General features: G+C 37.3%; 2 protein-coding genes across 6 annotated transcripts in view; both read right to left on the reverse strand.

The window, feature by feature from the left end:
• ELOVL7 (ELOVL fatty acid elongase 7) overlaps positions 1 to 8,399 on the reverse strand; it is an 88,559-nt gene extending 80,160 nt beyond the window's left edge. Inside the window, exon 1 of the mRNA XM_026498927.4 lies at positions 5,942 to 8,399. The gene's annotated coding sequence lies outside the window, so the exon portion shown is untranslated. The remainder of the gene's footprint in view (positions 1 to 5,941) is intronic.
• A 6,174-nt stretch (positions 8,400 to 14,573) lies between these two features.
• The window catches only part of ERCC8 (ERCC excision repair 8, CSA ubiquitin ligase complex subunit), a 53,230-nt gene continuing 43,624 nt past the window's right edge, over positions 14,574 to 24,179 (reverse strand). For all 5 annotated transcript variants that reach the window (XM_026498916.4, XM_026498918.4, XM_057307081.1 and 2 more), the window contains 2 exons: positions 23,550 to 23,630; positions 14,574 to 17,560 (listed from right to left, as the gene is read on the reverse strand). In XM_026498916.4, the coding sequence (XP_026354701.1) occupies positions 17,492 to 17,560; positions 23,550 to 23,630 (150 nt within the window). In that variant the 3' untranslated portion in view covers positions 14,574 to 17,491. The remainder of the gene's footprint in view (positions 17,561 to 23,549; positions 23,631 to 24,179) is intronic.

The following is a 24,179-nucleotide window of genomic DNA, read 5'->3' on the forward strand; positions in this document are numbered from 1 at the left end:
ATGTAGTTAAGTTGATCAATATTTTCCCTATTTTTTTTTGCATTTTGCCTCTTATACTAGAATTATTTCCTTTTTCTGAAGTCATAAATGTACTCATTTTTGTTTTCTAAAATCTAGGTTTTCTTATTAAATTTAGATCTTTAATCTGTCTGGAACTGCTTTAAAATTATTATTTTTGAACAGGTAACACATTCACATAACTTTCATATCAAAAAGGCATACAGTGAAAAATCTCCCTCCACCTCCTCTCCCATCCATGCCTATTTTTTTAATAAAAATTTATTTATTTATTTATTTATTTATTTATTTATTTAAGAGCGAGAGAGTGAGCAGAAAAGGGGCAGAGGGAGAGAGAGAATCTCATGCAGGCTATGTGCTGGGCATGTAGCCCAATGAAGGACTCAATCCCCAGGACCCTGAGATCACGACCTGAGCAGAAATCAGTAGTCAGCCGCTTAACCAACTCAGCCACCCAAGCACCCCTTCATGCCTTTCTTATATACTTCTAGAGATGTAAAAGATTTTTTTTTTAAAAGCTTATTCTTCCTGTGTCTTTCTGAATACAAATACTAAATACCATATGCATTACTGTGTACCTATTCTTTTTCACTAAATATATCTTGACAATACAAATACTAAATACCATACGCATTGCTGTGTACCTGTTTTTTTTCACTAAATATATCTTGAGATACTTCCATAGAAAACTTATTCATCTTTTACTTCTATATTATATGACTCAACCATAATTTACTTAATCAGCTCCCTATCAATAAACATGTAGGTTATTTGCAGTCTTGTAGTGTTAACATCAATAGTTAATACATACACTGTTGCTAGGTAGTTGTATTGTTTACATAGAGTAACATTTGTAAATTTTAAGAGCAGCTTCCCCCCCCCCCCCAGTCAAAATCTATGGGAGGATTTTTTATTTTAAATTGTTTTGAAGTTTAAAGATTGATTTAGTGAGAACTGCAGGAAATGGTTACCTCTTCCTTTGGCCTCTCTTTGGTATTTGCTGGATAAGACCTGGCAACTTCTTGGGTAATATGCCACCTCTCTTTCTCTCCTAACACTCTCCTTTTCGCTTACTCTGATCTAACCACACAACTTCCCTGCTATTTCTTGAACATGGCCAGCGTATTCTTGCCTCAGGGCTTGTGTTTTGTTCCCTCTGCCAGTCATGTTCTTCCAGGTACCCATGTGGCTTGCTCTTTGCTCAGACAGACCTTTTCTGAGCACATTATTTAAAATTATAACTCCTTATATTCCTTATACCCCTTCCCTGTATTATTTTTCTCCATAGTACTTAGTACCTTCAACATACTATACAAATTTTCTTTTTAATGTTATTGTCTGTGCCCTCCCCTCCCCCATTAAAATGAAAGCTCCATGAGAAAGGATTGTTGACTTTTTGTTAGACTGCCAGCCTAGAGTAGTACTTGGGGAATAATAAATAATAGCTATATTTTTGTTGAATGCTTAAATGCTATTATATAGATATGTGTTACATGCCAAAGGAGCACTAAACTGGGATCTGGCAAGGAAAAATCTTCTGGAGAAACTTGCTCTTCTTCCAGGACTGGAAGCTGATGTGGTTGTTGAGAGCATGAGCCAATGGTCCCTTTTTAGTCCTCATCTTAGCTGACCTGTCAACATCATTTGACAGAGTTGATTACTGTAACACACTTGACCACCTCTTTTCCTACTTTCCTGGCCATTCCTTCTCAGGTCTTTCAGCAGTTTCCCTCTCATCTGACCTTTAAATGTTGGGGTGCCTGGGTTTCAACCCTTGATCTTTTTCTCATCTCTGTACACTCATTCCACAGGTGATCTGAACCAGTCTTGGAGCTTTAAATACCATCTGTCTACTCATGGTACCCAAATGTGTATCTCCAGCTTGTGACTCTTTCCTGAACTCCAGACCTGTATATCTCAGTGCCTACTGGGCCTCTCCTATCAGATGTCTAGTAAGTATCTCCAATTTAAATGTCCACAATACAGTCCCTGATATTTCCCCCTTCTTTTGTGTTGTCTCATTTAATAGCAACTCTATTCTTTTGGTTGCTCAGGCCAAGAATCTGGGCATCATCTTTGACTCTTCTCTTCTTTTCTGCCAACTCTACCTTCAAAATATATTCAAAACTACTTTGGGGTATCTGGGTGGCTCAGTCGGTTAAGCATCTGACTTGATTTCAGCTCAGGTCATGATCTCGGGGCGGTGAGACTGAGCCCCACATCAGGCTCCACAATGGGCATGGAGCCTGCTTAAAATTCTTTCTCTCACTCTTCCCCTGTCCCTGCACTGCTCCCCCCCCACAAGTTAATATGGATATAGTTCTTCACTGTATCAATACCTAGTAAGGGGCAGGTGTGTCTCCCGTCTGAGGATAAACATTTGTTAATACCTGCAACTTCATCCTACCAAGATAAATCCTTTTTTGCCTTTTGCATAAATGTTGCAACATGAAGACATGTAACAGATCTTTTTCATGATTTTCTATACTCTCATCTACATAAGAGATAGGATGTAGACCACAGATACTTTGATTCTCAAGCTATGAACATTTTTTGAATCACGTGTCAACATAAAAAAATTATACCATTTCACATAAAAATATGGATTTTCACTTCTCTTGAGTAACTAGCATTTCGTCTCAATAGGTCCACATTTGCACATGGCCTAAACTAGCTGGAGCCCAGTAGTCATGTGGCATAGGCAGTTAGTTGTTTTCCAGGATCCGTTTTCCTTTTTGTTAACAGTAACTGTTCTCCCAGTTTTTGGCTGAGCACATGGTCACCTAAAGACTCAGCTTCCTTTTCAGGTGGGTGTGGCCAGGAATTCTAGCCAATAGGATGTCAGTGAAAGTGGTGTATGAACCTTCTCAGAAGTGTTCTCAAAGGGAGGGAGCATGCTTTCTTCTTCCTTTTCCTTTTACTGTTGGGAGGAATGTGGATATAATGGCTAGAGCAAGCATGCTGAATCACAAGGGGGAAGCTGCTGATGGAGGGTGTGAGGGCAGTTAGGAGAAAAAGGGCCTATTTTCCTGATGGCATACTGGCTGAGGTCTGCTTTCCTGGACTTTTATTAAGAGAAATGCATTTATATTTTTATTTAAGCTCTGTAATTTTGGGCTTTCAGGTAAATCTAACCCTAATTCATAAAAGCTGCTGCCCTTGGGCAGGTGTTCTCAGATTTATCACAACTGCCATTACTACTGGATGTCTCCCTTACATTGCCCAGGAGTTGCCATTTATCATCACATCACACTGCTTTTCTGTGCACTAAAAAGGAGAAAGTGAAAGACTGATAGAGCCATGTATTTCAGGAGTAGTTGAAGAGCGTATGTTACTGTGGAAGTAGACTATTCCTGTGTGACAAATACTGCACACCAAATATTAATGCACACTGTATTAAATTTACATGACTTAAGAAGCTATTATGAAATGAACCACAGTAAGAAGTATGACCAGAATAGCAAAGACATGTTAATGACAAAGTTAACTTGATGAAAAACTTAATGGACTGGAAACAAGGGCTGGAATTACAGTAGTGTTACTGGTGTAAAATGTATTAAGTAAAAAAAAAAAAAAAAAAAAAAAAAAATCTTGGCATGAAAAGCTTTTACCAAGGATGGGTTTATAAAAAGGTTGACTAGAGCAGAAAGTGCATCCTGAACAAAAACTACCATTTGTAAATATAAGTTTAACATAACATTTCTTAGCATGTTGAAGCTGGGGTGAAGAGACATAGAGAACAAAGTTACCTGAAAAGATGCAATCATTTGTAGTCCTCCACACCCACCAATGAGAGTACAGATATAAAAGATATAAATACCACCCTATTAGCTATAGTTGTTTGTGATGTCTGGAAGGTTTGAAGTGTTTGACTAGCTTCTGAGTATCACACTGGTAATGGGCCTTTCAGGAAACTGTTTTTGTGCTGAGAGCACTAGGCACAGGGATGCAGGTGGTGCTCTAGCAGGTCAGTGCTCACCCCGCACTTGCTTTATAAACTTAGACCAATGCTGGCAGTTTGCACACAACATACATGTATTTCATAATTCAGTGTGGGGGGTCACATTTAAATTAGAAAAAGAGAACATGTCTTGAATGTAGCCATGAATCCTGTGAAGTGGATGTACTACCATGGTTTGAAGCATGGGACACACATCAGTGTTTTCCTGAGGGACTGTAGGTACAATAGATGTGTGAGACTGAAGGTGTTTTGTGGGGTGGGGGAGGTGGGTGTTTGTAAGAAATTGGTTTGTGTTATCTAAGAAAAGTGTCAGCTAAACTCATTAATGAAGATTTAGTCAAAGACTGGGCCTTTGGTTGACATTATACACTATTTCTCTACAAGTGTGTTCATAACCACTTACACAAACAAATCATTCATTTTATTTATCTTATTTCTAACCAAATTGTGCCTTTGGGAAACTGACTTAACCAGGAAAAATCTGGCCTACTTTCATATGCAGAAATCATTTTTCAGAAATTTAAGTGATGATTATCCCTTGTGGACCTAAGAATTGATTCTAAAAGTTATCTGATTTCAAAATTTATAAAAATGAACAAACTTGTATCAGTTTGCCTTTTTTCAGCTAATACTGATGTACATAAAAATCAAAAAAAAAAAAAAAAAAAAAAAAGAAAGTTAGTGTTCTGAAGTGTAGCTCTAAAAAGTAACCATGAACTGAATTCAATAAATAACGCAGACATTTTAAATATGCAAAAAAGCTGAACAAGATCTATGTTTTAGAAAATCCTATCTGTGAGAAGGGAAGGAAAAATGACATAAGAGGGAGGCAAAGCATAAGAGACTCTTAACTATAGAGAACAAACTGAGGGTTGGGGAAGGGAAGCGGGAAGAGAGATGTGCTAAATGGGTGATGGGCATTAAGGAGGGCACTTGTTGGGATGAGCATTGGGTGTTATATGCAAATGATGAATCACTAACTTCTACTCCTGAAACCAATACTACATTAAATGTTAACTAACTTGAATTTAAATTAAAAAAAAAGACCCTATCTGTGAAAAACTTACATTATTAGTTTGAAGAAAATTAATATTGCTCCCAGATGATACAGAAGAAAAATGTCACATTTCTCTGGTTCAAGATAACAAAATAATGGATCCGACAAGAAAAATATAATAACCAAAATATCATCTAATTGGGTATTTAAATTTTACATCAGAAAATTTAATCTCCAATATATGTTTATGTTACAACCTTATACCGAAGTGCAATAAAAATAAAGGATATGATTATAACTCTCATATTTGATCTTTGTTACTCCCATTCCTTCACTCATTTACCATATTCTCCTGACCTTTGTAATCATGTGAGACTGTAAGCCTTCATCTTGCCTTTCTTGCATTCTTCCTGGGCATAAAGATAATTAATGACCTGAAACATGTAAAATTCCTAGATGAGATGTATCTGTCATTTTTCCACAATGAGGGGACACAAGAGAAGGCCCAGAACTTTAGAGCCACAGGCAATGGAGAAGTTCCATCTAACCATAATATTATCAGGTGGGAATGGGCTATAGTTGGAAGGGACCACATAAAGAAATGTGAACTCAAGGCTTCATAAAGCTCCTCTAATTTTGTTCAGCTATAGAGATTCACAAAGCAAGTCTGCTGTATATAGCAGCTGTCTAATAGATTCAGGGACGATCTGTGTTGGGTGTACAGGCCAACAGAAACCTTGAGAATAGGACTCTCTGCCACTCTGTAAAAAGAATGCAAGATTAATGTAATGCCCAAGCTATTAACTAATATTTAATAATACTTAAAATTTCATACATAGTAAGTTATAAGAATAACACAATCAGTTAAGCACTTTATCATTTACAGATTGTAGTGGAATTGTTATTTGGTAGTTAGGTGATTACTAATAGTGTTGTTTGCTAATTAATTCAATAAATATATATACCTTTTTTGCATCTTCTATTTGTCAAGCAGTGCTCTAGGTGCTGAGGATTAGAGCAATAAGCAAAACAGATAAAATTCCTGACCTCATGGAGTATACGTTCTAGAAGGGAGAGAAGGACAAAATAAACAAGCAGACCATGTTCTGAGGAGGTGAAATTTGAGAGAATTTTGACAAGAGCTCAGAGCCCAATAATCTTGAGATTTTTAAGTAATGAGTTTCATTAGCTCAACAACTCTTATACATCAGGACTTTATTTCATTTAGCCTTACAGCTCTGCAAGGTGTATTATATTCCCTTTCCACTAATGAAGAAACTTAGGAAGGCTAAGGAACTTGCTTAATCTAACAGCTAATCAGTGGTATTTCCATCATAATGTAGATGGAAACTAGTTTTAGTGTAGGCAAAACAGCATGTTCATTCATTCCATTAGAATCTCAATGTTCATTCAGTATGACCTAATTCATAAAACTTTTATATGAAGACATTCCACCTTTGCCTTCAATGAACTTCACTTAATCTTGAATATAACCCTTTACTTACACATTTCATACAGTAAATACCATTTTCAAATGCTTTCTACATATTACAATGTGTGATTTTGGAGCAGGAATGAATTTAACAATTTTCTATTCCAATTTCCTGTCTCTTTTTTAACTAATGAGAAAAAGGAAGTAAAAATATTATTCAAACTCATATGTTTACTTGGTAATAAAGCTAAGATTAAGGATCTGGTCTTCTGATTTCCAGTCCATTTATTATTATTTATTTCTTTATGAAACTGTCACAGTTACTTTTGATAATCTTACCATTCTTTAATGTTCATAGTAATCATCACTGAGTCATTTGGAATATCTTTTTTCCCCCACAGTTCTTACTGAAACTCTAACAAAACTTTGCATATATAATATAGATAACACTAAAATGGTACAAAAAATTAATAACTCAATTATCAAAGACTTAGGATTATTCCTCATTTTAGCACAACAGTATAGTTATATAGAAAATAGAAAAATTCAAATGACAGTGAATGATGTCACTGTACAGGGTGAAGAGCAGCTGGATTTGAGCGTGAGCCCCTTGGGAAGGAGTAGCTCTCCAGTCCTGCTGCTGTTTCAACAGGAAGGTGTTAAGACACCCTAAGTTAGTGATGTTGCTAACTCTTGCCACCAAGAATGAGATGAACAAATGAGAAATGGCTTGCACCAATCACTTGAGCCAATTGTTTGTTGCCTTCAAGAGCTGACTACCAATGTCAAGGAAACAAGCCAGTGGCCAGGCCTAAGGCTACCAGCCCTACGCAATAACCACTGACAGACTGTGAGGGCATAAAAATATAAGCTTGAGGAACCTGGTTTTAAACATCACTCCCTTGTGTTTTTAGTGACAAAATAACAAACCAGGTTAGGATTGTGACATTTTATTTCTTAAAAAGCCTTGGGAGAGCCCTTACTAACCTACTAGCAACAAAGTTTACAAGTACCCTTGTGAGGATAAACAGAAGTGGTTAGTCAGAAGCATATAGGCCATTTGCAGACTCTTACGCATGGAGAAATAAAAAGGGTCACAATACAGTTGTTTGTCTTATTATTTCCCTTGTTTTTTTTTTTTCTCTTTTTCATTTTTATTTTATTTATTTATTTATTTATTTGAGAGACAGAGAGCACAAGTGGGGGGAGAGGGAGAAGCAGACTTGCCACTGAGAGGGAGTCAGACTAGGGGCTCGATCCCAGGACCCTGAGATCATGACCTGAGCTGAAGGCAGACACTTAACTGACTGAGCCACCCAGGTGCCTCTTTTTTTGTATTTTTTGTCCAATTTTTTTTTTTTTTAAGATTTTATTTATTTATTCGACAGAGATAGAGACAGCCAGCGAGAGAGGGAACACAAGCAGGGGGAGTGGGAGAGGAAGAAGCAGGCTCATAGCGGAGGAGCCTGATGTGGGGCTCGATCCCACAACGCCGGGATCACGCCCTGAGCCGAAGGCAGACGTTTAACCGCTGTGCCACCCAGGCGCCCCTTTTGTCTAATTTTTTAAAAAGCAGAAAATAAAAATCTAGATGGCAGCAAAACAATTACACCTTCTGTATGTGAGGATGTTGCTGATACAGCTAATGAGACAGACAAGCTTGTATTACAATAAATGACTCGTAATAAATTCTAGGCACCAAGGTTTAATACCATGACTCTAGGCAGCACAGGACTGTACATATTTCTTTGCAAAGATGAAAAGCCATGTTCATGATTGAGCTTTGTTATGGTCTCCTGAATTTAGTATTTTTCCAGAGTTAAAACAGAAGAACCAATCCTGGGGCGCCTGGGTGGCACAGCGGTTAAGCGTCTGCCTTCGGCTCAGGGCGTGATCCCGGCGTTATGGGATCGAGCCCCACATCAGGCTCTTCTGCTGTGAGCCTGCTTCTTCCTCTCCCACTCCCCCTGCTTGTGTTCCCTCTCTCGCTGGCTGTCTCTATCTCTGTCGAATAAATAAATAAAATCTTTAAAAAAAAAAAAAAAAAAAAGAAGAACCAATCCTATCCTAGCACTGGAATTAATCTTCAGATACCTAGAAACTTCATCATAATACAAAGCAAAGTGATTATTTTCCTTTCTGTAATTAGCTCTCCCTGTTATACTTTTTGAAAGACAAAATCCCAAATAGGCCAGGCTTTTTGCCAGTTTCATTTCTGGCATGGTTTGGCTGATTTTTAAGTTTACTGCTCTAATGATACTCAAAACTTTTTAAAATTCAGGTTCAGTATATAGCATCTGAATATAGAGAAAAAAAATTACATTTAAAAAGACAAAAGTAATCAATATATTTGTTTATAAAAATTATAACTCAAAGGTCTTTAGCTTTTCTAATCTTTAGTAGTTTTATCATTTTTATAGAGATAACCAAGTGTTAGTATATAAATGAACAATGATGAAATATTTCTGCATTGGAGCTATGCAGCCATAAGCTTAATATCTAATTTGAGGTTTTTCTTTCCAATATGAGACAGTAACTTTTCTTTCAAAGATAAATGAGATTAGCTTGTTGAGACAGACTTTTTTGATCATCGATCATTGTCCCACTTAGATTTTAAGTAACAGAGCTAAAGGTTTTGTTTTCTGGTGCCTCACCAATAGTAGGCTTTACATCTTTGTATCCGTTTCTTCATTTTGAACTTATTTTTATCTGTTAATACAACTGTTACAGTTAAAGGGTTTGTCTCCAGAGCTTTCTTTAAATGTTTTTATTTAGCTTAAATAACGGAGCATTTTAGTATAAACTGAACAGAAAAGTTGTTTCACTTGAAAGGAAGATTTCTTTTTTTTCCCCCATTCCTGCTTCCTTAATTAATTATAAAGAAAAGGCTTAATAGAAAGTTAAAAACTTATCTATGATGCTATTTTCAGGATTGCTATTAAACACAGCTTTAGGGCTCTGTCAATAAAGGATGTGCATTTATTTCTGTTTTTTAAAACTAGGCATTTCATGGGTGTATCAGGAGTGACTTCGATGAAAAATGGGATCAATTTGAGGGGAAGTAAACAACTGGCTTAAATTTTCTTTGATCCGTGGTCTGGTACAAGCACCTCACAGGACCAAAAGACACATACTATTAGCCAGAAGAGGGGGGGAAGAACAATTTGTAAAATGTAAAAGGCCGCGGAGAGAAGTCTAACTACCTTTGTAATAGGTTCATTGATATAAATTGTCAATAAGGCAGAACAAACATCAATTAAATGAAACAAAAGTTTCAAATGGAAGCCTCCATGGAGCTTTCAGTTTTCTAATATAATCTGCAAATGTTTAGAAAGAGAACAAAACAAAGGTTTAAAGTGGAGAAGAGAATAAAACAATAATTAAAAAGCCTCTTTCAATGATTATAGTCAGGCCTGAATTAGTGACTTCAAAGATCAAGGGCAAAATCTCCAATACAACAGAAATAACAAAACAAGTATTTACTGAGCACCTACTCTGTGCTAGCTACTGTTCTAGGATTTTTTTTTTTTTTTAAAGGCAAGCAGGAAGGAAAAGATAAGACTATGAAGGAGAGATCAAAGTCAACCTTACATGCAATTATTTGGTAATATAGAGAAGGAAAAAAAGAGGAAAAGCCAAACAAATACTAAAAGAAAATATCCCTGAGCTAAGAAAAAGACCTGAAGCTTCAAACTGAAAAAAGCTCATAAAAGGCCCAGGAAGTGATGGAGAAGGTGGGGAAAGACTGATTTATCAGATATTTTCCTAAAATTATGGAACTCTAAGGATAAGGAGGGAAAAAAATCTCACAGATGACAAGCTTCTAGCTATAAAGAATAAGGTCCCAAGAAAGGGGAAAAAATCAAAGTGGTTTTGGAGTTCTCATTTGCAAGAACAGAATCCAGAAGAAAGTGGACATCTGGTTACATACTAAGTAAGAAAAAGCCTATTACCCAAGAATCCTACACCCAGCAAGATGACCATTTCTTCTGCCAGAGGAAAAGAAGATATTTAATGACTACAGGTATAATCCAAATATATCACCTAAGGAGAATGGGTTGTTCATAATCTTTGCTACTGTACATGTCGTCCTGAAGAGGGGACTGGCTAAAGAAATTGTGGTACATTCACAAGATGGGAGTATTGGGCAGTTAATAAAAATGACTTAGTGTGTTCAGTTTTGTACCTGGGATTTGTTCTAAGACACAAAGACAGAGAAACGATTGTCATGAAGAAGAAAGTTTATACCCACAGATCCCCACAACCAGGAGGCAGGGCTACATGGGGAAGGACCATGGCTAGTCAGGAGGCAGAGAGGGAGGACAGGGCAAGGCCCAGAGCCTTTGCTGGAGTTCTGTGGCAAGGAATGGATGAAGCACGTAGGTACACTGAATAAAGTTAGGATTGGACAGTTTGAATAATTTTGGTCTCTGGGCTATTGGGGTGGTCCCTGGTTGTCTGGGGTCTAGCCCTGCGGTGATTTAGGGCAGTAGAAATACTGTATTGGTGTGAGTTTGATCAAACTGAGTTTGATAAAGGAGATGGTTGTGGGTGTGTGGACTCTGGATTGATGGGTTTGTATATCAAAGACTCACTCTCAGGGGAATCATTTGCTATCTCTGGAAATTAGTTAGTCCTGGAAGGGGCAGTGTTGCTAGGATGAAAGCCACAAATGCCAGAGTATCAAGAATACAGAAAATAAGAAAATGTAATTAATACAACTGCAACATATCAAGGAACTTCGAGGCAATGCTAGTGGAGAGTATGGCATAAGATGCCATTAGCCAAGAAAATAGATCTGAAATTCTTGGGGTGGAGTTGTAAAGTATGTTAAAAGTATGAGATATATATGTATCCATCTCTCTATATATATCAAGGTGGTGGGTCCAGCAGTTAACTTGTTGCAGGGTATGAAATGGTATGTTAGTAAAGTGTTTGTAAAGATAAGTGATACAATGTAGCCAAGAAGAAAAGAATGGTTGTGGTGGTCATGGTGGGAGAGCAAAATGAGAGGAGGCAAAGTCTTGGGAAGTACCTGGTTCTCTCCCCAGAGTGTTGAAGGATTTTACTAATATGAGGCAGGTGCCGAAGGAGAAAGCAATAATCTCCATTAATATTTAGAATGGAAGATAGTAGTAAACTCAACCAGATTTCCCTATGGGCATGAGAGGGTAGGAGTGTGCCTTTTGGCAGGGAACAAAGACTGTAGCTGGATCATGGGCTAAGCAGACAGTAAGCTCAGACCCATAATGGGATCCCTACTATCAAAGGAAGAAAAGCAAAAATGTCCTGTGTCCAATTTCTGCCTTAGGAGAGGCAGCCCATAGGTACCTGTGGGCTGATCTCCTAAGAGTGAGGTCTTGGACTGGGGCAATGTCATCTAGTATGTGGAACTGGGGTATCCTTTCCAAAGAGGTACCCACTTGAGGTGATGTGGGTCTCAGCATTTGCAACAATGGCTTATTTAGAGGGTTTGGGTCTCCAGATTGTAAATTAATGAAATCATGCAGACCAGTGGTAATAAGACCAACAGTCAACAGAAAGATATGTGGCTATACCTCATAGGGTTTTTGTTTTTTGGTGGAAGTTTAGGCTCAAATGAGTCACATATTAGACGAACAGCCGTCTGATGTATGGACAATCTGGATGATGGGTCCCAGAAGAGTATGTGCCCTTGATATGGCCTCCAGCCCTTCTGGGATAGGGGAATGAAAAACAATTTATAAAGACAGGCAAAAACATTATAAAAAGGGCCTCATAAATAAATAATGTTTATATACATGGCGGCAAGATACTTCTCCCTTTAAAAACGGGAAAGGGCAATGGAAAAGTTTTCTAAGTTGGTGTAAGGTGTAATTTGGCCAAAGGGCCTTGAATTAAGAGAGGATAAGGCCTGGAGCAAGCAAGATAGAGACCCTTCAGGGGCCCATTTACCTGAATGGAACTCGAAAAGGAGTTATTTGAAAAGACCATTATATCTATCAATTAAGCCAGCTATTTGGGACCTAAGAGGGATACAAAAGTTCTCTTGAATACCTTTCCCAAAAGGCTAGCATTGTGTATTTTGTTAAGTAAAATGCATGTCTTGCTTATTATAAGTAATGTCTATAACTCTGAAAGTAATATGGAGTGTCCGGGCAAGGTACTGTATTGTGACCTTAATACAGATATAGATGTGTAATTTTGATTTAGATTTTGGGTATCTGTGAGGAAAGAGAGTCCCAGAGTTTGCTTGTTTGTTTCTCCCCGAAAGGGACAATTTTTAGACAATGGCCCAGCAGTTTGTAAATGTAAAGATGAAGCTACTTATTGGCCAGGGCTTCGAGTACTAAGATGACTGCATGAAGTCTGGCCAAATGTGTTGTTTCTTGGGTCCTGTCCTTTATTAGGGACATCTTGGCTAAGAGACGGAAAGCAGCAACATTTCACTGAGCTCCATCATGTATGACGGCTAGCAGTGCCATTTGCATACTGTAGGTACTCCCATTGCTATTCATTCAGTTAATCCCAAGTGTCTTCCCAGGCAGCCAAGTGATCTAGGGGAGGGCTGACATTCTCCAGAACCATGCCATCTGACAAAGGACCGAGGATAGAGAGAGCCACCTCCTCCTGCAGGTGGGATATACCAGACAGCCCAGATTTGGCTCTATCCTACCGTAAAGAGGCCTTGGTAGTTATACTGAGATTCTGGTGGGCTGTTTTCATGACTTAAAACTTAATAGGCTGCTGGATATGAAAGGTCACAGGCTCAGGGTCTGTGAGAGCCTCTATTTTCCGGAGAACACTGCATCTATTTTATTTCTTGTCTTAATGGGGTATATATAGTACAGGGCTGAGAGGGGCAGCTTCTTGCATCAGAAGCCCTTGGGCAACTTAAGGTCCAGAGACACCAGGATGCATGACAAGAGGTTGCCAAAATCTCTTTAGTGGAGTTGTTGAGGGCACTAATGGGAGTCCCTGTTGATTTTAATTTGGAAGTAAAATTCATAAATAAAGAATATGTTGATAACAGAAACCCAAAAGTACTAAAAGATGTTGGAACTGTATATCCCAAATGAGTATTTCAAACGAGTCTCCTTGGAAGAGGATGTTGTCAAGTAATGTCATACCTGTGCTCCTGGAAAAAGGTGGATGCAATTGAGATCTGGTCTACAGGTTGTATGTGATGGCAAAGCTTAGCGGTACCTGATGTGGAGCCTGGGAAAGACTCCTTGCATCCCTGTGAGGTGGCAGCAAACTGCAGCTGAGAGGCTACTGAAATAGATACTAAACAGAACACATTAGCCAAATCGACAAGAGCAAAATATTTACCAGTTGTTTGAACAGAATCAGTAATCCTACTATTTGATATTGGGTATGGGGAGGCCAATGGATGGGACCCCAGCATTAATGTTTATAGTAACCCACCATAAGATGCCTTCTTTATATTTTTGTTATATAGTCTTTATTATATTAATTTTAATATATAAATTTCAGATTTCTAATTGGATTATAAAACTTTAACATATGTATTAGATATATACATATATTATTGTTATATATGTATATATTATTTACTTTTTACTTTCTCCCCCTGTATCTAAGGGCCTGCTTTTTTTTGTTTTTGTTTTTTTTTTAAGATTTTATTTATTTATTTGACAGAGAGAGAGTACAAGCAGGGGGAGAGGCAGGGAGAGGAAGAAGCAGGCTCCTGCTGAGCAGGAAGCCTGACATGGGGCTCGATCCCAGGACCCTGGGATCATGACCTGAGCTGAAGGCAGATGCTTAACCAACTAAGCCACCCAGGTACCCCTGTTATTGTTTTTAAATCAGTAAGTAATCAAGGACCAGAATTTTTTTTGTGTGTTTGTGTTTTTGTGTTTGCTAGAGTGGTATTTGCTAAGTGTCTAAGATTTCAAGTCCCTGTTTTTTTCCCCTGGGCTTGTGCCTACCGATAATGGCAGTCTTTTTTCCTTTGTTTCCTCCCTGTTTCAGGCTTTTGCCCCTGAAGGCTCAGTCTTTACTTTCTTTTTCTGGTTGATAAGAGGAAAAGCACAGTCCTGAAGACTCTAGGCAATCTCTCCCTGGAATGGCCCAGTCCACAGAATATTCACTCGCTTCCTCACAGTCCTACCTTTTAAAAAGCAGAATCTTTTAGAAGGGTTTGTATTTCTAGGCAGCTAACCTTTTTCTTTTTTAATCTTTTACATGTTTATCTGATAAGCTCCTGGAGGTCCTGGGTGGTGTCTGCTGTGAGCAGCAGCTCCCTTGTCTAGGATGTCCCAATCAACCTTAGAGGAGCTACAGTCCATGTTTTGGAAAGCAATAGTGGCAACAGCTTTATCTTTCACATGTTTTTTGTTTTGAGCATAAGACCCTTTGCATGCTGATAAGCAGCAACTCTTAAGACAGCTGCTTAGGTGTTCTGCATTTTTAAAAATTAACTGGATTACCTCTTCAGGGTTTTCGGTGGAGAATGGAAATGAACCAGATGCTCCTTTCCCTTCCTCCCCTTTTCCATTAAACACTGTGCCACTCTCTCTAGAGATGGGACCTCTTCCACCCCAGTGGTTTGGGGAATGAGTCATTTGAGACAGTAGCAAGCAGACACATCTTTTAATGTTCTAGACACTAGGTACTTTCATCTCCATGACTGAGATGGCCTCACGGCTTCTCAGTGCTCTCCAGTCAGCGTCAACTCCCACGGCACTAGGAGGGTAGTCACTCCTCATCCTCTTCGGAGGAACCGTTTCAAGATGTAACCAATTACCTATACACCCCCATGGGTTCTGTCCTGGACTCTGGGTGGTCCACCAATGTGGGGAAATATGTTGAGTGCCCCCTTTAGATCAGGAAATCAAGGCAATACCCAACAACAACAACAACAACAACAAACAACACACTGCAGTAGCCACCAAGCAGCAAGTGTATCAAAATCAGGGGTGCTCTTTCAGGCAGTGGCCACTGACTGTTAAGGATACAGAAGTGTAAGGACATATCATTTCCATTTGGTGTCAAACCACCCAGACTGCTGTGCCATCTGTGTTAAGATTTTCCCCTGGGATTTGTGCTCATCAGGTATGGTAAGACATGTAGACACAGAAATGATTGCCATGAAGGAAGAAGCTTATACTCACAAATCCTTAAAAACAGAAGACATGGCATATCATGCTATTTAGGGCCACAGGGGAAGGACCAGGGATGGTCAGGAGTCCACCTCTCAAAGGGAAGGGCACAGCATGGCTCAGAGCCTTTACTGGAGTTTTCATGGGAAGGAATGAATGAGGAAGGGTAAGTACACGGAGTAAGTTTAGCACTGGGTAGTTTGAATAATTTCAGTAGACTCTGGCACATAGGAGTAGCCCTGGAGTGAGTTAGGGCAGGGAGAATATTGCCTTGGTGTATGAGGATTGGGGGTATGGAATCTGGATTGGTTGGTTTGTGTATCAAAGGCATGCTCCCAAGGGAGTCCTCTGTTATCTCTAGGAATTAGCTAGTCCTAGGAGGGGCAGTATCACCAAGATCAAGACTCCAAAGGCTAGAGTATCAAGAATACAGAAAATAGAGACAACATACTTATTTATACCAAATGACAGAGATTTCTATGAGCTATAACTGGAAAATAAAATCAAGACAGAACTGTATATATCCAATTTTTGCAAAATAAAAATATTTCTCCATCTATGTCTATGTAGGTCCATATAGGATTGTAATGTGAAGGAACACTATACTTGGTTAATTACATGCATTGTTGCATATGTGGTTAATACTGTGGATTGTTGGGATGGGGAGGGAGGTGCTGATGTGGGAGGAGAGGAATTTCCATGAGAGCAACAGCAAGCCAAACACCCCATTATGTAAAATTATGTCATAAAAAGATGCATGGAAGAATGGCCACCAAAGTAATAGTAGTTATTACCTTAGGGTGGTATGATTCCAGGTGACCATTATATTCTTTTGTAAGTTTTAATGTTGTTTGAATTATTTACAATCAGCATGTATGTTTATATAACTAGAAAGAAGCAATATAGTTATTTGCAGCTTAGAGGAAGTCTTCTTTTTAAATTAAAAAAAAATTCCAGTTTCAATAGCATTCTCAAAGATCATAAGCATCCTCACCAAGACAAGGGGGAAGAAGTGACAGTGTATTGGTCAGAGCTTAAGAAAATCAACTATAAAGTAAACATATGTTAAACATTTGGCCAGAAAGGTCTGATATGAGGCCTAACACACACTTAAAAACTCAACGACTATACACTTGTTCAAGCTACAAAAACCTCTTTTCCTAGGCTCCTACTGATAAGAATCAGAAAGAAAGGGAGTTAAGATTAGCTTCATGATAATCATTTGTGGGTTATTATACAAGAAGAGTAGACAATAAAATAGAAATTTTGTGGCAACACTTCATGTTTCCTGCCAGGGCATTTTCTGCTTTAATGAATGAAACAGGACTTGGTCACATCTTAACAAGATTCATAGAAAAGGAGTTCAAGCATGAGTACAAGCTACCCTCTGACATATTAAAATAAAGAAAACATGGCATTTTCCTCAGGTTAAAACCTTCTGTGATACACACTTTTTGGACTGTGTCCAAAAATATTTAATTAAAGCTAGATAATGGTCGGCTAAATGAAATCATTGCAAAAACTGAATGCATGAATAAAAAAGAATTTAAAAATTGGATGCTAACAGTCTGAGAAAGTCAGTGCTGATAACCTTTACTCACTCATCCTCTGAGACTGCATCTTACAGTTCACACAATGTGCTCAGGGTCCACATGAGGGGGCCGGGTGGGCGGGGGCTGTTGCCAGGACCTGTCTCAATATAGAGCTTTCAGTATAGAGAGAGTACTATAACAATAGGGGATGCCCCAGGCCACAACAACTGGGATCAAGGAGACACTTTTGATTAAATAAACTATATAAAAGTCTGCTTCAGGATTTCATGCAAATACTACCCTCATTTTAAAACATGGGTGAAAAAAATCACCCAAATTCAGGGCTAATTTAGCTGTCATCACATAGGAAGAAAACAATAACAACAAAAAACAGTCCCATTTTAAAAGTTTCATCAATAGAGACACAAAGGTACTCAGGATTGAGAATCATCCTTCCTCATCACTGCTGCTCCACGCGTCTTCAAATGCTGGATTTAATTGTGACTTGGTTGTAGGCTAAAAAAAGGGAGAAAAAAAGGAAAATTTGATTATTTCACCTCATAATTTTAGGTTCACAAAATAGTTATGAAATCTATCAAATGAAGAGCAATTACATTATTGTGAAAGTAATATAATTGCTAATTCAAAACAAAAGTAATGTAACAAACACCCTACATACAGTGTAAGATAATGTAACTTCCTTTTAAATAGACAAGCCAGAATTTATCCAATTACCTGTTTCCTTCAAAAACACATACATAAATGCATCTATGCGCGCGCGCACACACACACACACACACACACACACACACACACACTGATCAGCTATTGCCATTCTGATCATGATGCAGAAATGCAACTCTTTGGAATTACCTGGAGAAGGCTGCACATTAACATCATGTGGCTAAGACTGGACTCAGGTTTATAGTCTGACCTGACAGCCCAAGATACTAATGTTGGCAACTTTTTATTGTTTGGACGGACCTGACTATAAATACACAAATATCCATATATCGGGGATAAGGTATTCATCAAACTGAATAACACCATTTTTGGTCCCAAAACTACTGTGAGTTATTAAGTAGTGAGGTTTACTTATTTATTTTTTCATGGCTGGTAAAGCAGTTCCCAAGTACATGAAAAATATGTCAAAAATGGTAACATGTTTGTCATTAGCTCAAGGTTTTCCAGGGAGATTTCTTTGAAAGATAACATGCACTTGGATGGTGTTTATTTAAAATAACAAAACATCACAATATTCTTACAATTTTAGAGCCCTACCTAATAAAAGTAATCAACAACTAGAGGAATTTTAATTATTTGTGGCATTTCCAATCAATTCACTTTCTGAGGAAGCTTTTTGTATGGCTACCTTCTTATTCTCTGGCAAGTGACTAAAGGGCTTTAAGATGGTCTCATTTTTTTGAGTATCTGGTCATTCTGAGCCAGGTTTGCTTCTTATTGAGCAGTTTTTACATATGCTACAAGTGTGTTCAGACCCCAAATCCAACAGTGTATTAGCACCAAGACCACTTATATATTACCTTATATACTGCCTTTTACAACATTCAGCAATGTTTTATGTTAAGAGGAACCCCTGTTGTCTAAGCATGTTCACTGCCTTTTTAATATGATGACGTAGAATCTTAAAATTTAAACAATGACAACAGTAGAGAAAGTGTGAACTTCCAGTAAATTCCCCAATATCATCCAGGATAGTTGGAAAGGACATATTAATTTAAGTATTCCTTATGGCTATTAAAGCTATAGATCAGAATCTATTACTAAACCGAATGCCCGCTATTGGCACCATTATTAAACTTAATGTTGGCTATCATGACTTAGTGGTAGAAACAAAATTTCATTACATCTCAAATGTCTAGATAAAAAACTATTACCAAACCTCAGCTAATTATTCACTTATTTCTATCATCAGTCCACTGATTTGCAATCAATGACTGTACCACAGCAAAGTCTATTTATTTTTCATCCAAATGTTCACTGTACAGAATTGTTGCTGAGTGACTATATTGTACACCTGAAACTAACATAACACTCTATGTTAACTATACTGGAATTAAAATTAAAAAAAAAAAAAAAGATGTATTGTCCTTGGGGGTTAGGTGATTCCTACTCCCCTACTCTTCTTTAGAAGCCTTTAACTCTGCCTTAGATATCTCCCAAAAATGTCCCTGAGTGTGGATAAGCCACACAAAGGTCATGCCTCCTAACTACACTATGGAAGCCCAATATGTAACCTATTAAACATTAAAATTTCATCTGAACACTTAAAAAAGAAGAAAAATTATATTTTGTTGTAAATTATTGTTGCTACAGTGAGCAAAGAAACCAAAATAATTATGTGAAAATTGAAATGAACTATTGATAAATTTTGATAAATACTATACTAATACACAAATACTATAAATTTTACTGTTTATAGTAATAAAGGATAACACTATAAATGCATTATAGTACGATTATTACAGTTATATTTTATTGCTAAAAAGTCACAAAAAAACACTTGTAATTAAAAGCTACTGTAAGAATGTTGTATATAGATGTGGTAGCCATATTACCATTTGAGACCCACAGATAAAGAGGAACTACCATCTATCACTTAAATTTTCTCTATAACATCTCTTCTTAGTGGACATCCTTTCTATGCTTGAACCTCACCAGGTTGTCTGTTCTATTGAGAGACAGTTGTAAATGTTATGGAGATCGAGAAGCATGATTTAGAATGGATCTAGTCCAGGCCCAAATAATGGGAAGGAAGAACAACACCAGCCCTTAACATCTACCACATATATATCTTGATATATTCTAAATTCCTTACTGTTAATTACTGGGAAGTCTCTACAGGAACAAAATAGGGCTGTCTGTGTCAGCAAATGATTACAGCTGACCCTGAACAACATGGCTTTGAACTTCGTGGATCCACTTAAATGCAGATTTTTTTTTGATAAATACAGTACGGTATTGTAAATGTATTTTCCCTTCCTTATGCTTTTCTTAATAACATTTTCTTTTCTCTAGCTTACTTTATTGTAAAAATACAGTATATAGTACATATACAGAATATATGTTAATTGTTTATGTTACGGGTAAATCTTCCTGTCAATAGTAGGCTATTAGTGGTTAAGTTATGGAGGAGTTGAAAGTTACATAAGGATTTCTGATTGCATGGGGGTGGATGCCAGCACCCTCATTAAAGGGTCAACTGCACATATCTACCAAGTGGTAAATACAACAGCTATGTATTGTGTGACTATCAAAATAAAGTAAGATTCTTGGTGAGAGGTCAGATTTAAACTATAATGTAGCTGCCCTATAGGTCTCAGGAAGGAAAAAGTGATTAGGAGTTATATAGGCTTGCCTTGACCATGACCAAGTTTTAAGAAAAGAGGGCAAAAGGAAGGCAGAGTCTTCAGAATATAATAAAACAGCCTGCCAATTAAATATATAGATTTATGCTTAAAGAACATAAAACCTGTCCCTATCATCCAGTGCCTTTCAATTTCTTACAGTAGGACTAAATTCCCCCTTTATCTTGGCTATCAGAAGAAATACCACTAAGGGATTATATCTTGGTTGATGGGGAAGTAAATCTCATCTCAAGGGTAGATTTGAAGGGAAACTAAAGAACAATTTTGCTTGACGATTCTGGTATTTGGAGATACCATAAACTTGTCCTCAGTTCACAATGGATGGCAGAACAGGAATTCAAACCCAGTTACCAGTATGATTATTATTTAGTTTACCTGAAACTGAAGACTGAATGTGTGTGCATGTATGTGCGTGTTTTGTTTTGAAATGTGTTCCTGCACACTTCTGGGAAACTGCAGCATCACTTATTTGATAGCTGAGATAAAAGCACTTTTTTTTTCAAGATTTTATTTACTTATTTAAGAGAGAGGGAGAGCGAGCGAGAGCACGAGTAGGGCAAAAGGAGAGGGAGAAGCAGACTTCCCGCTGAGCAGGGAGCCTGACGTGGGGTTCAATCCCAGGAACCCAGGATCATAACCTAAGCCACAGGCTTAACTGACTGAGCCACCCAGGCGCCCCTAAAAAACTTCTAAATATGAGTTAAATAATAAATATACATGTAAGGAGTAGGGTCTGGTGCAGACAGACTTCTCCTCTTGGATCTATAACATGATCTCATTCATGTTCTACCTACATTCAAAGAAATCTTCCAAACTAAAATTTTGTGAAAATAATTTTAGCCCATACCATTTTATGAGAATGATGGCTATCTTAAAGCATATAAACGGTACATTTTAAAAGATAAGGTTTTATAGCTCTAAAACTTAAATATAAAGATAACTTGTTTTCTGTGTATCTCTATTTGCTTTTCTACTTGTTCCATTTAGTTTCCCATATGCAAAAATTCTTCTAGATGAGGAGTTCAAACTATCACTATAACTACATTGTAAGAAATAAATAAAACATCAGAGTCACAGACTATCTTTATAAATTAAGCAATTTAGTTTTCCTCTAATATCCTTTCTCCATATGTAAGTCATAGATTTACTTTTAATTTATTTTTATTGTTTTCATTTGGTAAGTGATTGTTATACTTCCTAACATAGCCTCGAGGGGTCCTTTTTGGTTTTTTTGTTTTTGTTTTTATAATGTTTTAACTTGGATTTATTGCATAGAGTAATTCCTAAACAGCAGGACACAGTTATTAAATAATGCAAAATAAATGGCTGAGCCAAAGTATTTGACCATACTGAGCTTCTACAGAATATTCTGTCATTTAAAGCAGCTGTACACCAAAACTAATCACAGCCATAATAAACCAAATTACACATGTGATGAAATCTGAAAATATTCACACAGCCATTGGCCATCTGCTTGAAGATTTACCATTATGTGTTTTCTCTCTTTTATTTGGATTAGGGACAAAAGAAAAATAAGTCACAGGCTTTACACTGCAGTAAACCACAGCAGTTGCAAATCTAGGTATGAAATAGATTCTGTCAATAGCTGCTAAATGGTATCAACCACCCCTACAAAAACTCATTTCCATGTGGTTTTGGACAGTCATGTTTTCACAAAGGAACTAAATATGTGAAAAATGTTTTTAGAATATTAAACTTGCTTTACCAATACTTTTCATCTCCATGTAAGATGCTTTATTTTTACACCAAGACCTGAGTAAGATTAACTCAAGGTGTTTCTAACTGCATTATTTATATTTCCAACTTTAAAAAATTACATACATAAATATTGGTTTTTAGACATTTGACTTTTTATATCCTAGAAATTAAGATAAATATGGATGATTAACAGTGCTTAGTAAAATAATATTTGGTGGGAAAGACAGCACCTTTATTTTTTTTATTTTTTTTTTTTTAAAGATTTTATTTATTTATTTGACAGAGACAGCCAGCGAGAGAGGGAACACAAGCAGGGGGAGTGGGAGAGGAAGAAGCAGGCTCATAGCGGAGGAGCCTGATGTGGGGCTCGATCCCAGAACGCTGGGATCACGCCCTGAGCCGAAGGCAGACGCTTAACCGCTGTGCCACCCAGGCGCCCCAAGACAGCACCTTTAGACAGTGTAACACAGAAGTAAAAAAATACAGAGGCCACTACTTAAGACCAGGGGGCATGTCTTATTCATCTTTGTTTACCACATTTTTAAGGCTCTTTATTCCCATGGCCATAGGTCATATTTGTATCAATTTATGTCTAAGATAGGCACTAACAGACTGCTGATAGAGGACTGTAAATTGGTAAAATTTGAGTGTGTGAATAAAAAACCTTAAAAATGTCATATGTGATAACTCCGGAGATAAAATACACTTCTAGGAATCTATTCAAATAAGCAATCAGAAATATAAATAATTTATAAACAGTTACCTTATTTTGTTTATAGTGATCAAAAAATGTCTCCAATAGGTAAATATTTAAGTAAACTGTGATATATAATTGACAGCATGCTATGTTATTAAAAACAAATTTACAAATAGTTATTAATGACAGGGAAGAAGGTTTATTATTAAGTTAGTAAAGTAGGATGCCAAGTTGTGTGTCCAAGCATATTAACTATGTTTAAACAAACATATATGCATAGGAAAAAACAAGAATGAAGTAAACAAAAGTGTTAATAGTAATTCAACTTTAGAAGTTTAAGTTGTTCTTTCAGTATTTTTCTGGATTTTCAAATGTGTCATAACAGGCAAACTATTTTCACAATCTGAAAACAGCCAGTCTCTGTCATGGAGCACCTGGGCGGCTCAGATGGTTAACCGTCTGCCTTCTGCTTAAGTCATGATCTCTAGGTCCTGGTATCAAGCCCTGCATCAGGCTCCCTGCTCAGTGGGGAGTCCGATTCTCCCTCTCCCTCTGCCTCCCCCTGCCCCACCCCACTTGTGCTCTCTCTCTCAAATGAAGAAATCTTTAAAAAAAGGTCTCTCTCATATGAAGTAAAATAATAAAACTATTTTCTTTATGATTTGAAAGTCACTGTATAATTTGTGTAAATAATATTTACCTCCTCATCATCAGGAACTGGTTCATATAAGGATGGTACCCAAGCAAGTATATTGCAGTCTCTGCTACCACTATAAAGTTCCTATAACATAGAAAATAAAGATGTGATTTTGGGTCAGTTTAAAGCTGGTGCCAATCTGAAATGAATACATCATTTAAAGGACTAATTCTTAGGTTAGAGCAATTAGATTAATTCTATTTCTACTCCCCAAAGAAACTGAGCAGATGTCTTTTGTTTGCTTAAGATGCAATAAAGCTTTGTTTTACATTTTAAAATATCATTAGGATATGCTAGAGCTTGCTAACCTGGAAATTTTACAAAAAGATTCAACCGCCTAGTGATTTTTTTAATCAATCACAGTATCCATTTATTTCAAGTGTCAGACTAGGAAAAAAAAAGATGGAATCAAGAGTCTGTCCTTCTCTGTCAATAACTGAGTTTTAAGAAAGACATCAATAAAAACCCCATATGAGTTCTAGCTAAAATAGGCCAGAACTTCACAAAAAATATTATGTAGCTCACAGCTGTCTAACAGGCTGTTATTCAACAGAAGAGCTTTTAGATCCATATGCCATGCTTAGTGAGAAGTTTATTTAATAAGGGGAAGCTTGGGCTGATGCACAGTCTATG

Source organism: Ursus arctos, unplaced genomic scaffold, assembly GCF_023065955.2.
Source record: "Ursus arctos isolate Adak ecotype North America unplaced genomic scaffold, UrsArc2.0 scaffold_5, whole genome shotgun sequence".
NCBI classification, from domain to species: Eukaryota; Metazoa; Chordata; class Mammalia; order Carnivora; family Ursidae; genus Ursus; species Ursus arctos.